The following is a 23,018-nucleotide window of genomic DNA, read 5'->3' on the forward strand; positions in this document are numbered from 1 at the left end:
GGATTGAGGTGAGTAACCGTGCCACCACGAGGACCTACTAAGTAGTGGGAATTGGGCATTCCAAATTGGGAGAAAAGGGGATAAAATAAAAATAAAAAAATGAAAAAGCGAATATATACCCAAGTATGAGAACTTCACAGCACTTCTTCAGGGTGTCTGTCTGATTTGAACATGCAGGGTGATAAGTACAAGCTTTGTCTTTATGACTTTTTTGCAGTTTATTATTATTTAGTAACACACTGATATAGTGATTGATGTATGTCCTCACAAAATCATACACGCTCTCCTCAAAACCCCAACACCGCAACGAAAGAATGAATGGACATACGCTGCAACAACAGCTGTGTTAACTTGACAATGGAAGAACCGCCCATATTTCTCGCTAAGCATCACGGGACGTAGGAAAATGGTGGTACAGTCGCAAAAACTATTCTGGCCCTTAAGCCACACAAAAATGTCTGAATGTCATTGCATTAGATAACAAAATATCAAAGCAAGTGTCGTTTATTTGAATGAAAGGTAGCACAAGCACACTTTTCATGCAAAACATTTTTATAGAAAGTAGCTTGATAGGTTTGAAATATAAATGAATGTTAAATAAGGATAAATCAATATATTGTTGTTATTTAGAAGAACATTAATTTGCTAAACTCCACCTGTGGTTACTCTGCTTGCGGAACTGACTTTATACATCCACTAAAAATCACTTTGACACAGCAAAGTTTCAACCTCACGCCCCGCCCTCCAAAGACACATCAGCAAATCCGATGTCTGCAAACCCAAATGCGCAGAATGATTGACAGGCAGAGGGCGTTCATGATTGGCTAAAAAAAGCACGGGCAGGTCAACTGACTGTTTTATGATATATGTCAAGTAGAAGTGGTATTTTAAACATGCTATTAAAAAAGGCTTTAAGTGACCAAATACTTTTTTTTAGGGCAGCTGCATGTGAATAAGTTGTTGAGCATCATGTCCCACCTCAAAATCTCCCTCATCCATCTATACTCCTTTCTTTTCCCTTTCCCATCGGTCACCTGGTATTTTGCATGGAGACTCTATCCTCAGTGGCGGTTCTCGCTTACTTGGTGCCCTAGGTGAGATCCGACGTGGTGCCCCTCTTAACTTCCCAATCCCTACCCCGACATCCATGTCTTCAGTAGCGACATAATAGGTGTGGGTGAGAAACAGATAAATATTTAAGTAATTTTTTACTCTATATCTCCACTTTCACTTCTTAAAGTCACATGTGATGCCTGTTTAGTTTCACTTTCAGATCTGAAAGTGTAAATGGAGATTTAGAGTAAAAAGGGATTATCGATCTGTTTCTCACCCACATCCATCATGTCACTTCTGAAGACATGGATTTAACCACTGCAGTCTTATGGATTACTTTTATGCTGCCTTTATGTGCTTTTTGGAGCTTCAAGGTTCTGGTCAACATTCAGTTGCATTGTATGGACCTACAGAGCTGAAATATTCTTCTAAAAATCTTCATTTGTGTTCAGCAGAAGAAAGTAAGCCATGATTCTGGAATGGCATGAGGGTGAATAAATTATATATATATATTAGGCAAATTATATTAACATGTACATTATACATACAGAATTTAAATTGCACAATTAAATTATAGAGTCAGTAAATAAAGAAAATGGCAGAATACTTACAGATTGCTACTTGTGCTATTACACATAATTCCTAATTTCAAATTTAACCCTCCCCTCCTAGTCCCATCAATGACTTGTCAAATGTCAAATCTGCCCAGCAATCACATGGTTGATGCTTCTTTTCTCAAGACCACTGAGCCGATCCTGTGTCATGGTGTACCTATATTGTTTATTATGGTTATCTTATGTTTGTTCGGAATGTAATGCATGATGAACATCTATAATCCTAACCATTTAGAGCCTTTTAGGCTGAGTAGCCTGTCAGGAACAACGCAGTGATCTTGCGAGCTCTGTTCGGGGTGGTATGATTTGGGGCACCTATCTCCCATCGCCATCTTGTGAGCTCGTGGCTGGGGTGGGGTGGCACGATTCGGGGCACCTTTCACCCATCGCAAGCCAGGGGAGGGATGGCACGATTCGGGGCACCTTTCTCCCATTACAATCCATCAGATACCCTGTTGTGCCGCCCCAGAGAACGATGCCGCCCTAGGCGCCTGCCTATATCGCCTATGCTAGGATACGCTACTGTCTCTCCTGCTTCTCTACAAATACTGAGATGTACTCCTAACTGTAGTTTTTCCTGTAGAATTACTTATTTTCTAAAAGTGAATTTGTATTATTTTTTTAACTTAAGATGAAAACTGTGGTTCAAAGAAATGTAGCGTAAAAATACAGTGGCATTTACTTTTTTAAAACATAATGGAACAATGCTTTACCTTAAAAGACAGACTACATTTTCAATGGACTGTACATGGCAATTCATACTTTGTTTGTATTTTGTGTGTGTGAGAGAGAGAGAGAGAGAGAGAGAGAGAGAGAGAGAGAGAGAGAGTGAGAGAGAGAGTGAGAAAGAGAGCGAGAGTATGTGTGTGTGTGAGAGAGAGAGAGAGCATGAGGAGAGGCTCAACCCCTTTTTCTTTCAGTCGTTCTGTTGCTTTTTGTTTGGCTTGACAATAGAGAGAGAGAGAGAGAGAGAGAGAGAGAGAGAGAGAGAGAGAGAGAGAGAGAGAGAGAGACCGAACACACGCGCAAGTTGCTCTCCATGCCTTCAGTCTAGCAGCGCGGGCGATGGATGTGAGATTTTATCCGGCACCTCCTTCAAGCGTGGGCTCCTGTACATTACCCACCGACACCAGCCTCTCCTCTCTGGACTATTACCACTGCAACAAGGTAATTTACCCCACCATACGCACCAGTTTCTAATCCACAGACGGGCATCCTGCTTCATTATATACATATGCAAATACCATGTTTTAAAGGATGCACAGGGTTAGTGTTTTAGTTTTGAGTGCATATTGATGGATCCTGCGAAACCTTGCTCGTGCATCCCCGTACAGGGCATCACATGGTGGTGATGGGAAACAACCCGAAACTTAGTTGAGTATCTAGGGATTTATGCGCGAGCACTTGCAACACTGTAACTGTTGGCATACTCATTTAAAACAAAAACCCCAAAAACAAAACATGCAATTTGTTAAATGTGCATTGCATTTTAAAAGCATCAGGTTAAGTGGATTGAAGTCCAATACGGACACCCACTGCCAGCCTTTTTCCCCCCGTGGAAAGATGGAGCGCGCTCGTCCAGAAGCGGGACCAAAACATTGACGCGCGTGTCTTTAATAAATGTAACGCGATCTTTCCACGTTTGTTGTTGCTTTCTGTCTGGATGTGAATTAGCGGCTTTTGTGCTTTGGTGATACAACAGCATCCCTCTGTGACGAAGTTGCAATTCCACGTGTTAGAAGCAACTAATTAATTAGTTCTTAAGCGCGTTATTTATTACGAGGAACTCCGCTAATTTCAATGGCAGTGAAGAGTGGAATAAATATGTGTGCTTTTTCCTTATTTACGATACAACTGTTTGAATCATTATTATTTAGAGACCAAACAAAAGCGGGCAATGCATTTATAAAACAACCTGCAATATATAGGAAGATGTGATCGGATTGTCACATTCAGCTACATTTCAAACAGAATCATGTGTGAATTGGGAAAAGTTGAAATAAAGGTGCAATGGTTTGCCGATGGCCACGGGATAGCGATGAAACGGACGGGATAATGGTCTTTGCACTAAGATTAAGCTTCGGCTTGCAGTAGATGTTGACAAAGACAGTGTTTTAAGTAGTCTATATTGCGATCGAATTGTTAATAGTGAAAATAAAAATAGACTAATAAACGGTTGTTTGCGTAAAATAAGTATAATAGTTTATTCCATTAACTTTGTGAGATATTTATGCTACTGGTGCATGACTGAAGAAGAGAAAAAACCTTGCACTTGTCACTAAAGCTCCAAACTATGCAGAATGAAAAAATTAAAACAGCTTTTACTTTCCCAACTCTTATTGTTCGCTTGTTGTAAGCCGAGTTTCTGTTTATTTGTTTGCTTAATTGTATGCATAGTGTTAGCAGCTCTCATTAAAGTGTTGTCTTTGTCTTTTGTGCTTTTGTTGTGCATACTAACATCAAACTGTCAAATTCACACTTTTGTGTGAATGTACAATTCGGAGTTCAGAGCTTGTTCTGAGTTCAGTCGCTAAATTTCAGCGTGAACTTGTGGAAATGGCCAATCAGAGCAGCTCTAGTGTTAAATATTCTGTGTTGGGTAACTATTTGTGGAGCTTTTTTATTGTTATTTTTATCCCCTTTTCTCCCAATTTGGAATGCCCAATTCCCACTACTTAGTAGGTCCTCGTGGTGGCGCGGTTACTCGCCTCAATCCGGGTGGCGGAGGACAAGTCTCAGTTGCCTCCGCTTCTGAGACCATCAATCTGCGCATCTTATCACATGACTCGTTGCGCATGACACCGCGGAGACTCACAGCATGTGGAGGCTCATGCTACTCTCCACGATCCACACACAACTTACCACACGCCCCATTGAGAGCGAGAACCACTAATCACGACCACAAGGAGGTTACCCCATGTGACTCTACCCTCCTTAGCAACCGGGCCAATTTGGTTGCTTAGGAGACTTGGCTGGAGTCACTCAGCATGCCCTGGATTCTAACTCGCGACTCCAGGGGTGGTAATCAGCGTCAATACTCGCTGAGCTACCCAGGCCCCTGCTATTTGAGGAGCTTGACTTTAACCCTGTTACACAAGATTTATAATGAGTATAAGTGAGAATATTTACAGTAATTCAGTTATAATCTCCAGGGACCAATCAGATGTGAGAAAAGAGTAAATTAGCCTCGCGTAAAAGCAGAGTAACCGCTGCTATTTTTTTAACGTAAATTCGTAAATTCTTGATTAGTCTACTCAAGGGCATAGAATTGGCTTGAACATTGGAGGGTTACAGTGTGATGAATTTACATGTTTCCATTGATCATTGTATAAATAAATATTTCCTTTGGGTTACCCCCCCCTCTGGAATCTATGCCCCTGAGTCTACTTCATTGTTATATTTCTTGAATCTATACAAATTACGTAAGAAATGTATGTTTTGATAAAACAATACATCATAAAAAAAACAATAACAGACAGACTTGGAAACCAACATAACTAGCTATTAATGTTAAACTTGGCTACTGTACCGCATCATATTTGCATAATGTAATGGTAGAAACATAGGCTTTATATATTATATTATATATTTTGAGGATCTGAAAAGCTTCCTTAGACAGCCAGTGACATAGCTCTATTTTCAGCCATCTTGACAGAGAGTAACTCATAATTTGCTGATGGGTGTTTATAGTAGGGTGTCACAGAGTTAAGCTTGTGGCTCCAAGCATATGGAAAAGATCAGCTGGCAAATGGAGAGTAGAGTAATCCAAGCCAACTCCATACGTTGAAAAATGATCCAGTGCAAGTGGATTTTATGAAACAAAATTTTAGGGGAAAAGCCTGCTCTCCCCACCACAATGGCCCTCTTTATGTGCCCCAGTCTTAATAATGCAACATTCTCCAGCATTCTTGAGAGGCCCCAATTAAAGGTCACGTATGGAGGTCTTGCATGAATATATAACATCTGAGAGTTTTCGCAAAAATGGGTAGTGGTTTACAGTGGTGGCGCATGAACCGGAAATTCTGAAAAACTAGGCTGTATATTATAAGTGACTATCATTTCCTGTCGCTAACACCCAAACATGCTACATACAGCATTCCTATGATGGCATGTGAGAAGTTTCATACTTATATGTGAGGTATGAAACATAAGAAATGGTAGAACAGTTCAGCTACTGTACAGGAACCCAAGCACCAGGTCCCATCAAATAAGAGAAGTAATTTCTTTTACAGTCACCAGTTTCTGTGAACGATGGATTTGTGTAGAATTTCCAAAATAGGTTGAATGAATAACAAAATAATACTGTGTTGTCATAATTTTAGAAGACACATTTTACCCAACGCAACCCATTCCATGCACATTGACATTACATGATCAGCTGAATACTACTCACTTATCTCGTTAAACCCTTTGGGGGTGGAATAAATTAATCATGAGTGACAAATATGGCTGCTAATAGGGTATTATTACCATGGCATTAGTAACCATGGCATTTGTGTGATGCAACATCCACGGCAATAGGTGTCAGTATAAAGTCCAAGATGTGCCCATCGATCAAGGAAGATGAATAAGAGCCGGAACAATAAGTTGAGCCGTGTTCGGAATAGCATACTGCCCATACTAATCATACTGCTTCAGTCATATCTATGTATGGCAGATATAGGAAGAGTAATATGGGCTGTATGCCATTCCGAACACGTCTTTGTAATCTTTCATCAGAATTTACTCCACTTCTGAAATCAAATCCCACTCTACTTTTTTCCCTCTTTCAACATCCTGTTTCACTCGGAAATCGTGTTTAAAGACCTGTCATATATTTAGTTCCATTAATACTCAACTGTAAATTTCGGACATTTAGAAAACCTTCCAAAACATTTCCAATGTATATTGAGTTTGAACTTTACTAACATGTTCCAAATGTGAGGAGCACACCTGCATTTCAGAAGGCAAGCATTCTGCATACAGTTTGCAAGCAGTTAGTATCACCTCAGAATATGGAACTAACTTTACAGCTACAGTATAACAACCAGACAATCGATAATACATTAACCAATGTCATCATTTGGTCTGCAACAAACCTGCCAGATCCATACTTGCAATACAAACACGCCCACCGCTGCTACTAACTGCCATGCTAGTATTTACTCAAGTGCCTATTAGTCCAGCGGTACAAAATTAAAGGGATAGATCACCCCAAAATGAAAGGTCTTTCATCATTTACTCGACCACATGTTGTTTTGCCAAACAACTTCTTTTGTATTCCATGGAAGAAAGAAAGTTATACCGGCTTGGAACTTAGCATGCACAAGTCTCAATGCATTAATTGCATAATTGTGCAGGATTTTGGACTAAACATTCTTTTCTTGTGCTGAAGTTTCAGTTGACTTCTGACTCATTCTCACTTTGAGCATACCGACTTCATCTAATCTCTATCTCTCGTTTTCATGAGTGGGTGTATTGTTTGTTAAGCATACGCTCTGTGCATTTCTCCTCTAAAGGCCATCTCTTCATAAACGCATTCTTCATCCAGAGAATATTTGGTGAATGCATTATGGTTTGTGCATTGCCCCGGGCTCGTTTGCTGCGTTTAAAATTGAAGTTGGATAGGTTAAGGGAAGATGGACCATTTCCCATCTTCTCTAACATTACTGTATTAAAGCATGCATAGGTAGGCAGACTACAGTTAGCAATCAAAATGACTCATATTAGTTTTAGAGCTTACAAAACCACTTTTGACTCTTAGATCAATAAGAATATATTAAAAGTATTTCTTGCAATACTACATCAATAGTGTTTGATTTCAATATATTGTTTTCCAAGCTGGTCTCATGTCAAGTCTTTATATTTAGTATGAGATGGCAAAATCGTAAGAAATCGCAGGCGTTGGCTTGTACAAAATGTACAACTTTTATTCCCACAGAGACATACAAACAAACCAACAAATCAGTATTACCAAGTTTGATTTCAGTGTATTGTTTTTCCAACCCAGTCTCATGACAAGTCGGAATAATTAGTACGATATGATGAAATCGTATAAGAATGTATATGTTGGTTTGTACAAAAGCGTTTGATTGAAAAAAATTTGATGCCTGTATTATATCGATTTAAATTTGTGTTTGTTGATTGGTTGTTCTCTATGGAAATAAAATGAGCCAAGTTGCACAATATCATATGATTTTGCCATCTGATGATGAGCCTATGTTAGATTTTCACAATTATTTAATGCATGGATGCGAGCAGTTTTGCAGTCCAGTCGGGCTGGGCGATATGACGGTATAGACAGTGTGACAGTAGAAAAATGTGTCAACCAGAAGTGATTTTGTTATTCAGTTTATACTGCGATAGATTTATTTCAGTTGGCAGGACTGCTTTGTAATAGTAATTGATGTGCGGTCACTGATGTGTGTATACTGGCTATTTTATGGTGGCTTTGAATATGGCTCATCCAATAAGAATTTAGCCTGATCTATCCATTTTAAAATGTTTGTTTTACTGTTTTAAGTCTTTCGTTTTTAAGTGTGGAGCTGTTTTTGCTCTGAAGCCAGACATCAGACTTATCAATCAAGTGCCCAATTAAAAGAGACCATAATCAAATTAGATGAAGCACCTTAGTATTTATTTTACTGGATTATCTAAAAATAGGCATTAACACAGAGGTAAACACCATTGCTATTATGATAAAATTATTCATACTGTGATGTAAGACTTCGGTCATGCTGCCCACCTCTGCAGTGCAGTTAGATACAAAACAATGTATTCATTCAAAAGCTTTCCAAATGAAAAAGAGATTAGTAAAAAAATCAAAATGTTCATTAGATGAGGAAACTACATTTACAATTGATGTTTGCAGTGACTTGACAGGACTCGACATCCAAGTGTCTCCCGCCAACAGAAAAGGTACTTGAGAAATGAAGTGCAAGCCAAAAACTTTATCACTTTATCAGAATCAAATCGCTGTAAGTGGGTGGCAAAGTGACACATTACCAGGTGAATGTGACTGTAGAAAACTTTGACTCATTTAAAGAGAGACTGAGGCCTTGACGTTTTATTCAGTGTGTTCAAAGAGTCTCTTTCTCTTTGAGCTTGCACTTCGCTGCTTAAACCATCTAAAAATAACTTGTAGGCCTAGCAATTACTGGAAATGGGTGCAGAGTGGTGCATTGAAGAGTGCAACTGTCTTTAGCTTAAATAATACTTAACACAAAATGCAGTATATGCAGCGGAAATGAGAGATTTTCCAAGAAGGAAATTACATCTATAATTTCTGTGCATGCTGCGTTCACAAAATGGATGTTTTTCAGGACAATTATATGTGTGCACATGTATGTTTGCAAATGCACATATGCGATATATTCAAATGTGTAGCATGTCCCATTGGGTGTTATTTGAAGCATGTGATTGCATGGGAAAAAGCCCCAGGTGTGCAGTTGCTACACTGAGTCAACATGGAAAGTCGACATAAACATGTACACACCCAGTGGTACAGGATGTCTACCAGAGTAATAGTCAATCGACCTACATATCCTCTTTTGTTTACTTAATGCAACATATTAGGGACAAAGTGTTTAATTTTTGCCCCACAAGCGTCACCTAATGGAACCGTTTTAAAAAAGTTTCCTAAACACTACCTGTCTGACATGGGTCAAATAAAGAAAGAGTCGTGTCTCAAACTCATGCCACTGGTTAAGACAATGTTGATGTCTCGGGATGGTCCAAATGCTCAAACAAACACTTTTTAGGGGAATAAACCTACAAGTTGCTTACTTTTCATTGTCCTCACAAATTAAAACTGGGAAAGGAGGAAATAATTGAACACATCACCTTAAACTAGTAAAAAACGTCCTCATTATCTCACTTGCTCCAGAGAAAACAACCGAATTACTGTTGGTGCAAAATAAAAAAGATCTTATTGGTTTGCAGAAGGCAAAAGTGGACGTAATTAACTTTTACTGTATAAGACATTCCTCCTTTTTTTCTCGACTCAACTGTAATGGGGATATGAGATAAAATGAGTCGTCAGGCCAGCTGAGCTGCGTTCTGTACAAAGGCAACTTAATTAGGTGGAAGGAGGTGCGCCAGGACCAATGCGACGCTGCACTGGACCGATCATCCGTTTAGCAATCCATTTAAAATCATGACGAATACAGCACTGATGGGATACTTTTAAAAGAATTGTTTGACAAGGTTTTGGGTGATTGTTGATTTGTAATGTTTGTCTATCAGGTTTATTTGGATGCTTAACAGTGGAATATTTGTCACTCCAGTCACACCTAAAAATGTCTGAATGTCATCATTGCATTAGATGGCTCAAGCTTTCTCAGAACAAACTTTCAGACATTTTTATGTGAAACTTTGTAAAATAATATGTTAAATGTGTAAAAAAAATAAAATAAACGTTTAACCTTTGCAATTTTAGGCTTACACTGGCCAGAGCAAATCACACCCAAATTATGATATGTTGGAGCATTCGCAATAACACCTTTCACCTCCCTGCTGTGCTCCTGTATTGCTGACATGTGGTGTGAAAACGTCTGTGCACACTTTGTGGTGAGCGAGACCTTTTAAGAACTATTGAGAGCTGGGCTTTATGAGTCAGAACCACAAAAGTGTGTTACAAAGCTCTGTTTCACAAGTGTGAAATACAGGGCTCTAAGAGTGAGCCAGAGAAATACAGTGTGAATAGTGAATTTTCACAGTGTATTTGCAATGATTTGGATAGCAATATAAAATTATTACATGCATTATCTTACACCAGTTATGCTTACTAAGCCTACAACGTGTATGCAAAACGTGGTCATGCAAAAAGCCTTAAACGGCGTTGCATTCCTTCACTGGGGTCATAAATGGTTGAAGTGTAAACCAATCGATGTTGTCTATTACCCTGATTTCACTCTGCCTGTTAATCTCTTTACAGATGTTCTTTTCGGCTAATCTGATGATTTCAAGTCTCATGTAAACACGATTTTTTTTTGGAATAAGATGATTATTGGTAGTGTTCAGCGTATGGGTGTGCACAAGTTTCCTTAATTCCTGTCTGGTGACTCTTGAGTACGAAAGCGTTTAGACACAAATGTTTTTAAATCGTCTCTGATTTAAACTCATTTCCGTGAATCAGTTCAAACTCTCCATGAATCGATTCAAAACTCGCCATCACTCAAAAATGTTCGGGAAACACATTTTTAAACTTGATTATGTAATTTGCTTCTTGCATTAAACACTTTTAATCTACTTCGCAACAATCGCCATTTAGTTAAATTGATGGTCCCCCCCAAAAACAAACAAAAACATTTCAAAGCAAATTAATAAAATCATGTCATATATAGTGTATATATATATATATATATATATATATATATATATATATATATATATATATATATGTTTTTTTTTTTTTTTTTAAAGATAAAATTATATATAATTTTTTTGTTGTTGCTATTTTTCACAGCCCCAGTGACTACTAAGCAAAATAAATAAATAGTTTAAAAACTTTACTCAAAATCAATAAAAAATGTAAAAAAAAATAAATAAAAAAAAAATCCCTGTGTGGCATTTCATCAAAATTTTGAATATATAAAAAATGTTCTTTTTAGTGGTCATTTAGTTAAAAACTGTGTATAAAACATTTTACATTTTAGTATTTTTCTTCTTTTATTAATAATTAATAATTAATAATTAATAATAATTTAATAATTTTCTTTATTTATCACACATTATACATTTGCACATATACGGTGAAATTCTTCTTTTTCACATATCCCAGCTAGGCTGGGGTCAGAGTGCAGGGTCTTGCGCTAAACAATGGCCGTTTGGTTGAATTGATGGTTACCCATGAATAAAATAAATCACTATTTTAATCGCATCAAAGCAAATTCATAAAATCAAGTCTAATTTTTAAAAAAAATTTTTTTTTTTGTTTTTTTTTTTTTTGTGGAAAATATAATTAGAATTTCTTTTTAGCTATTTTGCCCAGACCCAGTGACCACAAAGAATAAATAAATATAAATAAATAAATAAATAAATAAATAAATAAATAAATAAATAATGTTAAGATTTAAAACTTCTCGTCACTTAAAAATGATTACACATAAAATCAAGTCTAAAAAGTAAATTTTTTTTTAAATTCAGTTTTTATAACTAACTATTCATGTTCACTATTCAAGAGCAATCATGTGTTGTCAAAAGCCTGAAAAGTATAATTCTTCAGATATAATTATACAGTATCTGACCCTAGTGACCACTAAGTTGTGTTGTGCATTCTTGCCCTTTATCAAGTATTTTTTCCACCTATGAGACCTTCTGCAGCGCAGTAATATACTCGGGCAGTAATGCAGTGAATGTAGCTGGTGTTATGTGCAGTGCTGTCAGTAGCTGTGGGGGTGCAGGCGCAGCAGAGCACTAATTGGCCTTGGCAGAGAGAGAGAGAGCGAGCGCGCTGGAGGTTTGACGTGCTGAATGGCTGCTGGCTGCATGGTGAAGAGCAACTTGATTCAGTACCGCAGCCGGTAAATAATAATGATGCATGTCTGGGGAAAAAAGAGCTGCACGGGGCACTCGCTGATACGGCTAACGTACAAAAGAGTTGCTATATGAGATGATGTGAATCTAGAAATGTGTGATCATAGCTTCAGGTTTAGAGAAGTTTGTCTCAAGAATTTCTTGGAGAGAGTCTTTAAAAATCAACATGAAATCAGAATTGACCTTGTTTACCTTCTTAACTCATGTTCCTTATCGTGAACGATTAATCGAAATCTGGATATCGATTTCTAAAATCACAAATCGTTTTTTTTTTTTTTATTTTACTTTAAAGTTTACTTCAGTTTTGGTTGTGTTGATTAGTATATCTAAATGAATAACAACTGAACTGCAAAGTTTGGGCTCTAATTTCTAAAATTAATATTTTCGTAAAGTACTAAGTTAGAAGGTTCCCTGTGTAATTTACAGCATTAGCTGTAACTATTATATGTATAACAGTAAGTGTTTGTTTCCCCTTGTCAAAAGTACCAACAGCCATGTCAATGGATAGAGCACAAATGTTTCCAAATGTTTTTTTAAGGGAATTTGAGTAAATATTGCGTAAATTAAATAAAACAAAGTTTTAATGACATTTATTTTGAGCAATCTGGTATAATTAAATGGAAATAAATAGCCGACAAAAATGTTAGCGGCATCAGCCATCCAGCTCTCTAGATATCGTATTGGCATCGGGCATTAAAGAATGATTTAATAGCTACTAAAAACAAGTATCAAATTTGTGGGTTCACACTGAAAAGGAATGTGTTTTTTAAAATTTGAGAAATGAACAATTAAAATAACTGCATACAAAGTTGGGCACATACTATCACAAGCGACTAATAAAAGATAAGAGAGGTTTTAACTACAAATTTCAAAAGCAGATTTTGAAGTTGACCTCAGAATGAACTGATGAAAATATGAGCAAACAGCTAAACAGATGCAGACATTAATTCAAATCCACCTCTGGCTTCAGGGCACTTTGATCAAAACCTGTCAGTTCTTGATGTGGGGCCTGCGTTTCCTACCCATCAGCACCTTGTAGAAAAGGTGGTATGCCATGGCGCTCACGTCCACATGCCCCCTGAGCCGCCCCCCACCCCCGTTCAGGATGTGGTGGGCTCGGCAGTAGCTGCACCCCCACAATGGGGCTGCTTGAACGGCGTGGGGGGTTGGCAGGTCCGTGGAGCACATTATTTTTTAGGTGGTCCGTAACGCCAGTCAACAGCGTGGAAATCCAGGCAGAAAAAAGTGGAAGGGAGATTTTTCTTGGATGCAGTATTCTTCAGTAGGCCATAATTGTCAGTCGGTGGTTTGGAGACCCAGAAATGAGTCCCACCACCAGATGTTGCCGCACTCTGATCGCCACTTTGAAAGACAGAAGTTTATTGTTCTAGTTCACTCGGTGTTGTTCAGAACTCAAAGCCTGTGAATTGTTGACTGAGGCCTTTCCAGATAGACATATGAAGCCTGTTTTCACTTAAAATGAAATGTGTATTAAAAAATGAAGAAATGAAAAGATAAAACATTATTGAAAACATAAAAAAACATTAAAAAAAAAATAAAATAAGAATGAGTGATACAGTGAGAAAATATATTGTAGGGAGTGACTTGATTTTTTAATATTTGGGATTTTATCCCAACAAAATTCTTACAATTACATGAAATATATTATTATTATGATTTTTTTTTTCTCCCCAATTTGGAATGCCCAATTCCCAATGCGCTCTAAGTCCTCACGGTGGCGTAGTGACCCGCCTCAATCCGGGTGGGCGGAGGATGAATCTCAGTTGCCTCCGCGTCTGAGACCGTCAATCCATGCATCTTATCACGTGGCTTGTTGAGCGCGTTACCACGGAGACATAGCACGTGTGTGGTATTCTCCGCAGCATCCACGCACAACTCACCACGTGCCCCACTGAGAGCGAGAACCACATTATAGCGACCACAAGGTCGCCCTCCCTAGCAACCGGGCCAATTTGGTTGCTTAGGAGACCTGGCTGGAGTCACTCAGCACGCCCTGGATTTAAACTCACGACTCTAGGGGTGGTAGTCAGCGTCAATACTCGTTCAGAAATAAAAAACACAATCTAATTTATCACAACTTAATACATTAATATTTTTAAAGCTACTTAAGTTATCCAGCCAAGTGCAATAAATAATCTCAATTTCTTGTTATTGTTGATTGATTAATATTAATGGCATAGAGCGGCAGGTCTATCAGGCTTGTACGTTTACTTAAGTATAACTGATTGTGTTTTAATTAATACCTTGCACCAAGACAGGCATTTTACAGTGTACCATCACACAGTCACCCTGGCGCGTACCCGCATTACCGTGAACGCTCTTACCGCGCGCACACACGCACACATTAGCACGCATAGAGAAAGAAGGCGTCTGTCAGTCGGACAGTACGCAGGTGCGAATTTCCGAAATGTAGGATGGCAAGGGGATGGGTCCTTTATATTCATGAGGAAAGTGATACCTGATTGGTTGAAGAAAATACAACCCAACCCAAACCCTACCCATAAACCTAACGCTATCCAATCAGGTATCGTTTTCCTCATAAATATGAATGAGTCTTCCCCTGCCATCCTACTTTTTGGAAATGCGTGCACGGGGGCGCCAAAAACAAGGAAATAAGTTTGTAATATGTTAGTTCCTTGAGTTAGTAGTAGGCTTGGGATCGATGCCTTTTTCACGCATCGATAATCATAAGATTTTCCTGATGATTATCGATATATATCTGGATTTTTTTCAGATATAAATAGGGCTGCTCGTATAACTGGATGATACATTGAGTATAAGTATCTTTCATAGAGCCTACACAATGTATTTTCAGTAACAAGTATGACTTTTTGTGGTTTGACAGCTTGAATGAAAGACCTATTCATGGCTACATACAAAGAAACTGCTTAATAAATGTTGCGCAGTTACACCAGTTTCACTAACCTGCAAACTCATCAACGTCACTTAGAAGTATAAAACCTTTGAAACTTTGGACTGCCATCTGCGCCACTTCAGCTCGTCCTGTGTGTGTGTTTGTGTGTGACTGTGTCCGCGACTGGCTTCAGTAAATGGCATATCGCCCTCTTGTGGTCTCCCAACGCTATTACGCCAGACTGTTAAACAGAGGCCAACTGAGCGAATTGGAAAGCACGCAAATTGGGCTTTTAATTTTAATGTCGGCTAATTTTAATATATCAATGCCTCAAAAATATATCGATTAAGTAACATGCCGATTTTATGACATCCCTAGTTAGTAGTACTTAAAGCCGCACTGTTATATTTAAATTATATTGTTTTTCACATAATTGATGAATCGTCACAGCTGCATAGTACTACATAGTAAACGCACACTATTTGTCAAAATAAATAAATAAATAAATCTATTAGAACGTAACATGTAAACACAAGATATTTCTGAATTAAACAGGGTATTCAACAAGAAACTTGATTTTATCCATCGGGAATCGATTTGAACTAGTTAACTCACTACAAAAATTTTGTTCAAATGATTATTGTCAAATCATCATACCTACAACTAAACACAAAAAACGCTCCTTTTAAATTGAATATGTTAAAAAAAGGTATTTCTGAGTGAAATAGGTTATTCACAAAAAGAAAATAATGTAGTGCGAGACTTGATTTTACCTGATGGGAATAAGTTGGATCGGGAAATGTGGGCTTAACATACCAGATTGGAGCCAGAACTGAATGTTAGTTCACTAAAACGATGCCTGAAAAGCTATTTAGCTATTGGTTAACGTATACAGGCAACTGCACCATAAACACTACAGCATGTTAAATTACAGCGTAATAGGAAACCCTGACCTATTAAAACATTCAAACAATACTTGCCAAGTTCATTTACTTAACAGGCGTGCGATTGTTTTATATCCTGTCATAAAATGGCTTCTTGTGTAAGTTTGAAATAGGAAATATATTTGTGGCAGCTGAACACTAACCAAACAGGATGACATCGCAGTTCGTACTGTTGCTTTGTAAGCCACGTGTTTGCGGTTTTCAGTTTTGCTCTTTTTGGTCAGAAAGTGCATTAACCCCTGCAGCACATGTGAGGATGGAAAAATAAATCTGACTTATGTAATCTGAAATATTTCAAAGTAAAACATGATATTTGACTTGATTTATGCATCGGGAATCGATTGTATTGCAAAGAGTATTGTACATGATTTAATTGGTTAGTGTGATTTTTCTCCCTGCCTTTTTGGGCTTGGTGATGTCAGCAGAAAAGTAAAGTTGTTTCAAAGGTGGAGCAAATAATTCGATTTTGATAAAAGATTAAACATTTTGAAAAATATGCACTGATACAGTGTATCGTTCACAATGTAAAATAGCAAAGTTAATAGTGTCAATATCGGTTTCATGTTGTCTTGAGCTCACAATACATCTATTTTTTGGTTGCTGACTTGAGCGATTTTCAGTGACTAACTAGTGTTGGTTCTTTGGAGGTGTTCTGCAGTCCTGTTGAGGGGGTTTTTAAAGGAAGTGTTACATAAATACAATGAAAGCACCTCTGATTATTTTTAGCAGACTCTGCTTCATTGTGGACCTGTCACCTCTCTCTCTGCAACTTTTACACAGAACCACAGAAAGTTTTAGAGGCAGCATTTAAGCTTGTATTAATGAAAGCACTTTGTCTGGGTTGAAATGAGTTATGATTGCAAAAATATACGATTAATTCTGTGGGGTTTTTTTTTTTTTTTACTGCAGTAACAACACTGTGCCATATAAACTTGAAATGGTTGCAACTAATAATATAAGTACATCAGAGTCTCTAGTTTGATAAATAGACGCCTCACATGTGCTCAGCTGACAGCTTCATTGAATTCTACCCGCTCAACACCAGTTTCATGTACAACAGTAAAGAGAAGACTCTTTAGAGTGGGCAAAGAAACACAGACATTGGACAACAGATAATTGGAAAAGAGTGTTATGGATCTTAACCCCATTGAGCTTTTGTGGGATCAGCTAGACTGTAAGGTGTGTGAGAAGTGTCCGACAAGACAGTCACATCTATGGCAAGTGCTACAGGAAGTGTGGGGTGAAATGTCACCTGAGTATCTGGACAAACTGACAGCTAGAATGTCAAGGATCTGCAAAGCTGCCATTGCTGCACATGGAGGATTTTCTGATGAGAACTCTTTGAAGTAGTTTTAAGAATTTTTTTTCAAATTGTAATAGTAATTTTTCATGTTATTAATGTCCTGACTATACATTGTGATAAGTTGAATGCCACTTTGGTGAATAAAAGTACCAATTTCTTTCCATAAGAGCAAAATCTGTACATTATTCCAAGCTTTTGGCCAGCAGTGTATATTTAATGTTAGCCGTTTTATAATGTCCCATTTATTGACCCATTTTTTTGCTGGTAAAAAACCTTGCCAAACCTACGCGTGTCATTCTTCCTTCAAATATTAGATTACACATTGTGTCGTGTATACTCAGACGGACAGATGAAGAGATTGTAGCTCGAATACGCAAAAACTAGCTGTAGCTCGATTATACGGTAGCTAGCTGCGCATGTAAACATACCGAATGTCACAGTGTGAACAGTCCTAAAAATAGGCTTCATTCTCTTTAAGCAAAATATAATTTATATTTGTATTTTTATTTTTTCTGGACATGCTTTCATGAGATTATAAGGATCACTTGAGTTCTGTGCTAGTTTCTCAGTTAGCGTTTAGCATTAGCTTCTCTTGCAGAGCTCATGGTTAACTCGCACAGGTGGGCTGCTGTCAAACTGGCAGATAATCAGCGACTTTCAGGCCTTGTCAATGTTTCCTGAGTGTACAGCTCATAAAACTTCCATAAAATATAGCCCAACCCTCCCTGAGCTTGTATTTCCTGAGTAGAGAGCTTGATGAAAGTATTTCAAACCGTCAAGCTACTTTATGTTATGTTAAGAGCATGCAGCAACATCCAAATAACCGTTTCACACAAAACGCTGTCATAATACAACCCTTCCAAACTCACGTCATCAGCTCAGATAATACTTCACAATTAATGCTGTCAAAGATATCATTAGTGGTGTTTGTGAAGGCATCACTATTACTTTTGCTCACATTAGTATTGGAGAACAAACCCCAGTTTCTTCTCCACACATGCTTACTGTAAGAACTAAATGTACAAGATTGTTGATTCCATACTGCGAATGTAATGCAGCGAGAGAGAGAGAGAGAGAGAGAGTGAGAGAGAGAGAGAGAGAGAGAGGTTAAGCAAACACAAGCAGTTGTCTGAGCTTTCTCTGGCATGTCCTGAGCAAACAGAGCTTTAGCCTGCTGGATTTAGGCCCGCTTGCTTAGGACAACCCTGTGACCTCTGAGACAACATACTCCGACTATTATCATACAAACTCATATGCAAGAAATGCACATTCATGCACCCAACTTTACGCTACTTACTGGCTCAAAAGGCATTTTTGTCTAGATGTGTGAAACCTGTAGAACAAAAAAATTATCTTGCAGTTATCGTAGTCATATGTGTTATAAAATGTGTTGCACCGTTAAAATCGAAACTTCAATCCTCTTGTACAAGGTGCACAGAGAACTGTTTAGAGTAGAAATGTGCTGTTTGCATTTGACTCTCATCATAAATGTCAAATATAACCTCCCACAGCATTGAACATTTCCACTGAAATTAACAGGAAGACATGAGTTTTGTTTTACTCAGTTTAGTCTCAGAGTGTGATGTCTCTTGACCTCTGACCGTGTCATATTTGTGTACACATGTCACACTCTTATCATGGCAAATTAACAGCAGCATTCTGTTCAATGTTTCTTAAAGCGATAGTTCACTCATTAATACAAATTCTGTCATAATTTTCTAAACCTGTGTGACACAAAGGATGTTCGGGTGAATGTCACCATTCACTAACTTTTTTACCATAAGACTTAAGTGAATGGTGACTGAGGCTGTCAATTACTAATATCAACAATATAATCTCCTTTTTTGTTACATGGAAGAAAGTGATACAGGTGTGTCAAATGATGACAGAAGTTTCATTTGAACTATTCCTTTAACTGTTTAATAGACAGCATTTTTGCTCTAAGTCAACACGAAATCAAAATTGACCATATTTACTTCCTTAACACATTTCATGTTGCAATGCACGTTATTTCCAAGATTAAATATTTGTCTCCAAATACCAGAATTAAATGGGTTGTAATGTTGGGATGGCGGTGCTGGCTGACGTTTTCATGTGGTCTCTTACCACACCTTCCACAGTTTTAGCCTATATTAGCACAATGTGTGGACTTTTCAGATGGTCCCTTACCCACCGTAGGCAACATTTTCAACGAATACCAAGGTTAAATTAACGATCTTTAACGATTTCGCCCATGACGCCTTAAATACGGGACAAATCGCGTCCTGTATTGATTCGATACGGGACGCATAATTTCATCTTTAAATCCCGTATTTTACGGGACGGGTGGAAACCCTACTCCTGAGAAAAAGCCCCTAGTAATCTCACATGTGTCTCCTCTAGAGTTTCAGAAGAGATTTCAATAATGTCTCAAAGATACCAAAGTCTGCAAAGTAAGAGATCAAACAGTTCTCATTAAATTCTTCCAAAAGCAAATTAACTGAGCTATGCTATCATCCACCAGAGCATGTGAGCGGAACGATCAGAATTTCACTGGAGCGAGGAGTGTGTTTCACGAGACTGCGCTCAGCCCCGCTCCGGCCGCTCACAAGGCGCTCACTTTCTGCTCCAAACAGAATGCGTTACATTTTGCGTTTGGCCACTTTAATATGTGTGTGCTTCTACACTGACAAATATCTGGTGTTGACGGCTGTATTAGGTCCAAGTTATTAAACAGAGTGGATTATCGGAGATGAGGCAGTGTTTAAACTCGGTGTAATTCGCGAGCTGATGGTGACAGGTGCCGATTCTAACAACAGACTACAGTGAGGTGAGAGCCCAGAGGCAGTTCAAAACACAGATTAGTTTCCTGGACATATGTCTGTAAAGTATTTTATTAGGCTACCTTGGACATCTGTAAGGTTTACCATCGATTTGCATGGGATAAGCGATGTCTGTATAAACCACAGAGATGAGAGTGTCTTACTGCCTTTACACATTGCTGTCACGTGTAACTGACCCATCAGAAAATGTATGCTTTTTAGCGGTGCTGATTAATTATAAAGTATTAAGCATTTTCATATGTATCTGGGATTATTATAAGAAATTGACTTGAATATCTGGCAAAATACAACAGAACTGGTTACATTAGCAAGCCAGTAATCCTACAGTACACTCTTGAATGAAAAACATAGACAATCTTTTCGCATTATGTAATTTTATTTGCCCCTCCGGAAAACATGTTGCGAAACGTGGGGCTCAACACAATTTTTCCCATTCACTCTGCTCAAATCACAAAATTAGCAATTGTGTCCTTTTCTAATTTTCCTAAACAAAAGAAATCATGCTCGTTTGTTTCTCATGCATCAGTCCAAACGCAACAGCCAGCGTTAGATGAAGTTTTGAAGCGCATCTTACATTTTCTGGTGTCTCCTCAATGACCAACATCCACTTGAAACAATGAGTTAAAGGGTTCACAGGCTGGACAGTGCAGATTCATTGGCTTTTTACCAACATGTCAATTCACACGGGATAAGTATAACAGGGGTTATATTTTTACGGAGCGTTTGATAGGTCAAATACGCTATTATCTTTACCGGTACGGGAACACGCAGCCTGCAAAAAGTCCGGAAAAACTACTGACATGAACGATTGGCACGAGATTAAAATAAATGAGAAGCTCTGGTAATTAGGCTGTTACATTACCCCACATCCCCATATAAAATAACCACGTCCAAATAGGGCAGAGAGAACAAGGCTATTTTTTTTTTAAAGTAGCCTACATCAAGGCATTGTTTGTGCAGTTGTTATATGCACCATGAAATGTTAGGTCATATGCCAATATGAAGAGGGATTTTTTGTACCTGATGCAAAAAAATAAACAAGTTGCCTAATTTCTTTCTCATTTCATGCCGCTCCGCTCCAACATCGCTCGCGGAGCGATGACTTTTGAACTTGAGCACTGGAGTTGAGCGATCGCACATGAGCGAATATTTGAGCGGAGTGAAAACTCGCTCCACTCCGCTCTCATGCTCTGTCTTCCACATTCATTTGTAGCTCTATACTCTTACTGTATGTCAACAATTTACTCATTTATGTCTATTATTATAAGAAGTCGACTGATAGTGGATTTTGCCAATACGACAACCACTGTAAGGTAGTGGAAAAGGCTGATAGCCGATTAATCGGACGATAATTGTATAGAATTATCAAAGATTTCTTAGTCGTTCCTTACTATAACGGCACAGACAAGAGCCTAAAATTTATCAAATCCCAAAAGCAGTTTATTGTGCAACCAATGTTCCAATAATTACAAGAAAAATTAAGATTTGGTGCATAACTTGGGACATTTAACTATAAACAAGCCCGAAATACTGGGGACTTATATTTAAAAAAACTTGGCTTGGCTACAATTCTCTGTCAAATTAAGCTTTTAATAGCCTATAAATTCACCAGATGAAGAGATTTTTATATATCAGAAACTATCGGCATAGATTTAGCCGATAACCGATAGTTCCAAAAAGCAACTATCGGCACCGATTAATCGGTAAAACACACCTGGGACTCTAACTTTGAAAGTACAAAATTATGAAAAAACTATCAGCAACTATCGCCATAGATTTTGCCGTTAACCAATAGTTCCAAAAAGCAACTATCAGCATTAGTTAATTAATCGGTAAAACACACCTGGGTCTCTTACTTTGAAAGTACGAAATTATGAAAAAACTATAAGCAACTATCGGCATAGATTTTGCCATTAACCAATAGTTCCAAAAAGCAACTATCGGCACCGATTAATCGGTAAAACACACCTGGGACTCTAACTTTGAAAGTACGAAATTATGAAAAAACTATAAGCAACTATCGGCATAGATTTTGCCATTAACCAATAGTTCCAAAAAGCAACTATCGGCACCGATTAATCGGTAAAACACACCTGGGACTCTTACTTTGAAAGTACGAAATTATGAAAAAACTAAAAGCAAATATCGGCATAGATTTTGCCGTTAACCGATAGTTCCAAAAAGCAACTAACGGCACCGATTAATCGGTAAAACACACCTGGGACTCTTACTTTGAAAGTACGAAATTATGAAAAAACTAATAGCAACTATCGGCATAGATTTTGCCGTTAACCGATAGTTCCAAAAAGCAACTATCGGCACCGATTAATCGGTAAAACACACCTGGGACTCTAACTTTGAAAGTACAAAATTATGAAAAAACTAAAAGCAACTATCAGCATGGATTTTGCCAATAACTGATAGTTCCAAAAAGCAACTATCAGCACCGATTAATCGGTAAAACTGATAAATCGATCTACCTCTAATTATTATTATTATTTAAAATTTTAGGAGAAACATCCTAGACAAGGTTGATACTTAAATGAAACAGCTATGAAAGTTTTAAAAAATTACAAATTTCTCTAGGATGTGTGTTTGTGTGTGTGTGTGCGTGCACTGATGTGGAATCTATTGTGTTGTTGTAGTTAAGATAATATATGATCACAGAGCAAACAATGAGTTCTCCATTCCAGCTCCTAATCTTTGACACAAAGACACTGGAATCTGCCTCTGTCTCTCTCTCTGTCTCTCTCTTTCTCTCTCTGTATGGCTGCGTGACAGATTGTAAGAGCGTGTGGGTTGCAGTTTGTAATCACATACACCATAAAGAAACTATGGCAGAGGAACTGACGGCTGTCTTTATCAAGCCCACTGCATGTTGGTAAGCAATTT

At 38.0% G+C, this 23,018-nt stretch overlaps 1 protein-coding gene across 5 annotated transcripts in view; it reads left to right on the forward strand.

Annotated features, from left to right (window-relative positions):
- The first annotated feature begins 2,600 nt into the window (after positions 1–2,600).
- The window catches only part of LOC127446011 (thymocyte selection-associated high mobility group box protein TOX-like), a 177,966-nt gene continuing 157,548 nt past the window's right edge, over positions 2,601–23,018 (forward strand). Inside the window, exon 1 of one of the 5 annotated variants that reach the window (XM_051706605.1) lies at positions 2,601–2,834. In XM_051706605.1, the coding sequence (XP_051562565.1) occupies positions 2,733–2,834 (102 nt within the window). In that variant the 5' untranslated portion in view covers positions 2,601–2,732. Of the gene's footprint in view, positions 2,835–22,863; positions 23,008–23,018 lie in introns of those variants that run through there. The other 4 variants (XM_051706604.1, XM_051706608.1, XM_051706607.1 and 1 more) reach the window with 4 other exon arrangements.

Source organism: Myxocyprinus asiaticus, chromosome 9 (genome assembly GCF_019703515.2).
Source record: "Myxocyprinus asiaticus isolate MX2 ecotype Aquarium Trade chromosome 9, UBuf_Myxa_2, whole genome shotgun sequence".
Taxonomy (NCBI): Eukaryota; Metazoa; Chordata; class Actinopteri; order Cypriniformes; family Catostomidae; genus Myxocyprinus; species Myxocyprinus asiaticus.